General features: G+C 49.5%; 1 protein-coding gene across 1 annotated transcript in view; it reads right to left on the reverse strand.

The window, feature by feature from the left end:
* The window catches only part of LY6G6F (lymphocyte antigen 6 family member G6F), a 3,842-nt gene extending 1,888 nt beyond the window's left edge, over nucleotides 1-1,954 (reverse strand). Inside the window, exons 1-3 of the mRNA XM_017522367.2 lie at nucleotides 1,872-1,954; nucleotides 1,044-1,373; nucleotides 697-960 (exon numbers count right to left, since the gene is read on the reverse strand). Coding sequence (XP_017377856.1) covers nucleotides 697-960; nucleotides 1,044-1,373; nucleotides 1,872-1,926 — 649 coding nt within the window. The 5' untranslated portion in view covers nucleotides 1,927-1,954. The remainder of the gene's footprint in view (nucleotides 1-696; nucleotides 961-1,043; nucleotides 1,374-1,871) is intronic.
* Nucleotides 1,955-4,141: the final 2,187 nt, after the last annotated feature.

Raw genomic sequence — 4,141 nt, forward strand, 5'->3', positions numbered from 1 at the left:
ACTCAGGAGGCTGAGGCAGGAGAATTGCCTGAACCCAGGAGGCGGAGGTTGCGGTGAGCCGAGATCGTGCCATTGCACTTCAGCCTGGGTAACATGAGTGAAACGCCGTCTCAAAAAAAATAAATAAATAAAAAATAAAAATAAAATAAAATAAAATAAAAAACAGAGAATGGGACCCCATCCTGTCAACAAAAACAAAAACAAAAACAAAAAACGTAGAGAATGGAATGCCCCCTGCTCACACATGGGCAGCCAACTACAGAGCAGACCACCAGCCATAACTACATTTTCCCCTCACATCCTTCATAGTAATTCACCCTCTCAAGAAAAAATAGCCAGGTGTGGTAGCTCATGCCTGTAACTCCAACACTTTGGAAGGTCAAGGCAGGAAGATCATTTGAAACCAGCAGTTTGAAACCAGACTGGGAAACATAATGAGACCCTGTCTCTACAAAAAATTTCAAAATTAGGGCCAGGCATGGTGGCTCACGCCTGTAATCCCAGCACTTCGGGAGACCAAAGCAGGCAGATCACTGGAGGTCAGGAGTTAAAGACTAGCCTGGTCAAAATGGTGAAACCTCGTCTCTGCTAAAAATACAAAAAATTAGCCAGTCATGGTGGTAGGCACCTGTAATCCCAGCTACTTGGGAGGCTGAGGTGGAATAACATCCCTTTCCATCTCCTCCCTCCGTTTACCTCCCAGGCTAAAGTTGACCCCTTTGTTGTGAGTCACGAGGCAGCGGATGATTCTTGATCTTCGGCTCCTGGACTCAGGAAGCCCCTCCCCAGGACACACCAAGAGCAGGGCCGCCTCATTGCCCCAGAAGGACTGAACACGGCCCCTCACGGGACCCTTCCCTTCCATCCAGGTCACAGAGTCCATGCGTCTGGTGGGGACCACAGAGCACACAAGGACATTGCAGGGGGATCCGTCTGCAGCCTTTGCAGATAACTGGGATCCTGTAGGGGAGAGAAGGATCCCTTAGTTCTTCGCCTGGACTTCCTAGCCCACAGTGGCCCCTGGTCTGCATGCCCCCACTCACCTTTGAGCACCAAGACGTCGTACACCCTCCAGTTCTGATAGTTGTGGTGCTGACCCAGCACAGCACACCAGTACCGCCCGGCATCTTCCTCCTTGGAGCTCTCCAGCCACAAAGAATAGTTCCCCAGCAGTCTGAGCCTGGATTCCCTTCCTGGTTTTCCAGGGTCTGGGGCTGGCCTGCCCAGTTGGACTTGGGCTACCAGGGTGGTGAAGGAGCCTGCTCCAGCGCTGCGGAACCAAGACAGGTGTCCATCCCCATGTACAGTGGGTGGTGAGGGACATGGCAGCTCCATTGCCTCCCCCGAGGCCACATAGATGGCCTGGATGTTGTCTGTGGGAAGAGGGTTGTGTGAGGCCAGAGACCTCCATCAGATCAACAACCCCTCATTTGATCTTCAACCCTGGCTTCTTTCCCTTCCGGGGTCTCCAAGCGTGGACCTGGCTGGTGACCATGTTTCTCAAGTGACAGCTACAAAAATAAGACAGGTGGGGAGAAGAGGGTAAGGGCTTTCCTCCCCTCCCCGCCGGCCAGTGAGGGGGTCTGAGGGCAAGAGGGAAAAGGCTGGAAGAGTTGGCAAATGCCCACATCTCTTCTATTCATTTCTACTTTTCTGGAAGCATTTACTCATTCTACATGTTTTATAAAGGAAACTGCATAACCTGGACCCTCCTTGCCTCTGGATCTTCCCTAGTGTCAGAGGCAGGAGGAGGTCAGTTGGAGTAATTCTATCTTCAAGTCAGATGCCTTCACCAGGCTCCTAGGAGAAAGAGCAACAGTCCTTCCCCACCTTGCAAATAGCTAAGGAATTCCCTACCTTTTGCCCCTTACCTGCAGCAGCCTGGGGAGTTCCACATAGGAACAGGAGGAGGAATAGGACCGCCATGGGGAGAGCCTGCCAAGTTCTCTTGCTCCAAGACCTGGTATCCCCAGAGAGGAAGCAGAGTCCAGATAAAGGTCCACACTCACGGGTCTGGAGTGACATGGGCCTCTGGAGGGGATGGGAATGCTGGGGAGATAAAGTCCAGCTGCATGTCTACTAGGGAAAAAGTGACCATCACCTTTCTGTCCTGGAGGGAAAAGGACCCGGTCCAGGCCACTCTGAAGATGACCTTTTTGCTCTGCTGATTCCATATCAGCTAAAAGGCTCAAGTAACAACTTTCCATGCAAGGAAGTGGTCCCGCCTGTCTAGCTCCTGTCCGTCTAGAAGTACACTCTGAGGTCTCTTTCACTCCTAAGAAATGTCAGCCATGAGTTGGGTGGATCACTTGAGGTCAGGAGTTCGAGACCAGCCTGACTAACATAGCGAAACACTATCTCTACAAAAAATACAAAAATTAGACTTGTGTGGTGACATGTGCCTGTAATCCCAGCTACTCAGGAGGCTGAGAGACACCAGAATTGCTTGAACCCGGGAGGTGGAGGCTGCAGTGAGCCAAGATCATGCACTCCAGCCTGGGCGACAGAGCAAGACTTTGTCTCAAAAAAAAAAAAAAGAATAAGAAGAAGAAATGTCAGCCATGAGTGAAGAAACTGAGTTTTCATGTTGGTCCTCCATAGAACCCAGCACAAGACTGTGTATCCAGTCAGTGTCCTGTAAATGATTTGGAATGACTTTCCCTATGGTTGTCTGGCATACAGCAGACCTCTCCTGAACCCCTGAGGAGTGCATTATTACTCATGGAGAAGGCTAACATGGACTGATTCATCCTTCTGAATGGCAAAAACTTTTTTTTTTTTTTGAGACGTAGTCTTACTCAGGCTGGAGTGCAGTGGCACAATCTTGGCTCACTGCAATCTCTGCCTCCTGGATTCAAGCAATCCTCCTGCCTCAGCCTCCCAAGTAGCTGGGACTATAGGCATGCGCCACCACGCCCATATAATTTTTGTATTTTTTAGTAGAAAAAGTGTTTGTTTCACCATATTGGAGAGGCTGGTCTCGAACTCCTGACCTCATGATCCCCCCACCTTGGCCTCCCAAAGTGCTGGGATTACAGGTGTAAACTACCACACCCAGCTAGCAAAAACTCTAAGGTAGATCATCACGCAGTTATTATAGTTTTAACATGTAATTTATTTATTTTAAAAATTATTTTGACAAAATATTCCATACATACCAAAAACTATACAAAGTACAGCTATATAATGGATAAACTGTGGTATATTAACACAGTGGAACACTGATCAGCAACAGGGATGAATAAACCCAGTGATTTGCAACAAGGTTGAATCTCTGCCGGGCATGGTGGCTCATGCCTGTAATCCAAGCACCTTGAAGGCCAAGGCGGGGGGATCACCTGAGGTCCGGAGTTCAAGACCAGCCTGACCAACATGGTGAAACCTCGTCTTTTTTTTTTTTTTTGGAGTTCCGTTCTTGGTGCCCAGTGCGGAGTGCAATGGTGCGATCTCGGCTCACCGCAACCTCCGCCTCCTGGGTTCAGGCAATTCTCCTGCCTCAAAAATACAAAAGTTATCTGGGTGTGGTGGTGGGTGTCTGTAATCCCAGCTACTCGGGAGGCTGAGGCAGAAGAATCATTTGAGCCTGGGAGGCAGAGGTTGCAGTGAGCCGAGACTGCCTCTGCCCTCTGAACAACTAGTTCAGGGACACAAGTGCATCTCCGTCCCTTGGACCTGCCTCACGCCATACAGTGGTTTAACAGGTAATACCCGCCTCCTTGATGGAAATGGCTGGGGCAGGAGACTGAGCTGCCCAGGACTCCAGCCTGGGCAACAGAGTGAGACTTCATATTAAATTAAAAAAAAAAAAATGAGAGAGAGAGAAATGCTTTTTTTGCTAAAGTGAGCAGAGTTGGTTTATGTTGCTTACAGCCAAACACTTGGTTAATGCCATTTATAAGCACCACCATTACCCCTACTTTACAGAGGTGGAAACTGAGGTTCAGAGAGAGGGTCAGCCACAGCCCAGGCACAGCTGTGGCCTTAGTTCCAAGCTGTGTAACTGAAGAGTAGCAGAGCCGGATTTGATCAGAGCTGCCCTCTGAACAACTAGTTCAGGGACACAAGTGCATCTCCGTCCCTTGGACCTGCCTCACGCCATACAGTGGTTTAACAGGTAATACCCACCTCCTTGATGGAAATG

The sequence above is a fragment of the Cebus imitator genome, unplaced genomic scaffold, assembly GCF_001604975.1.
Source record: "Cebus imitator isolate Cc_AM_T3 unplaced genomic scaffold, Cebus_imitator-1.0 Scaffold24, whole genome shotgun sequence".
Lineage (NCBI taxonomy): Eukaryota > Metazoa > Chordata > Mammalia > Primates > Cebidae > Cebus > Cebus imitator.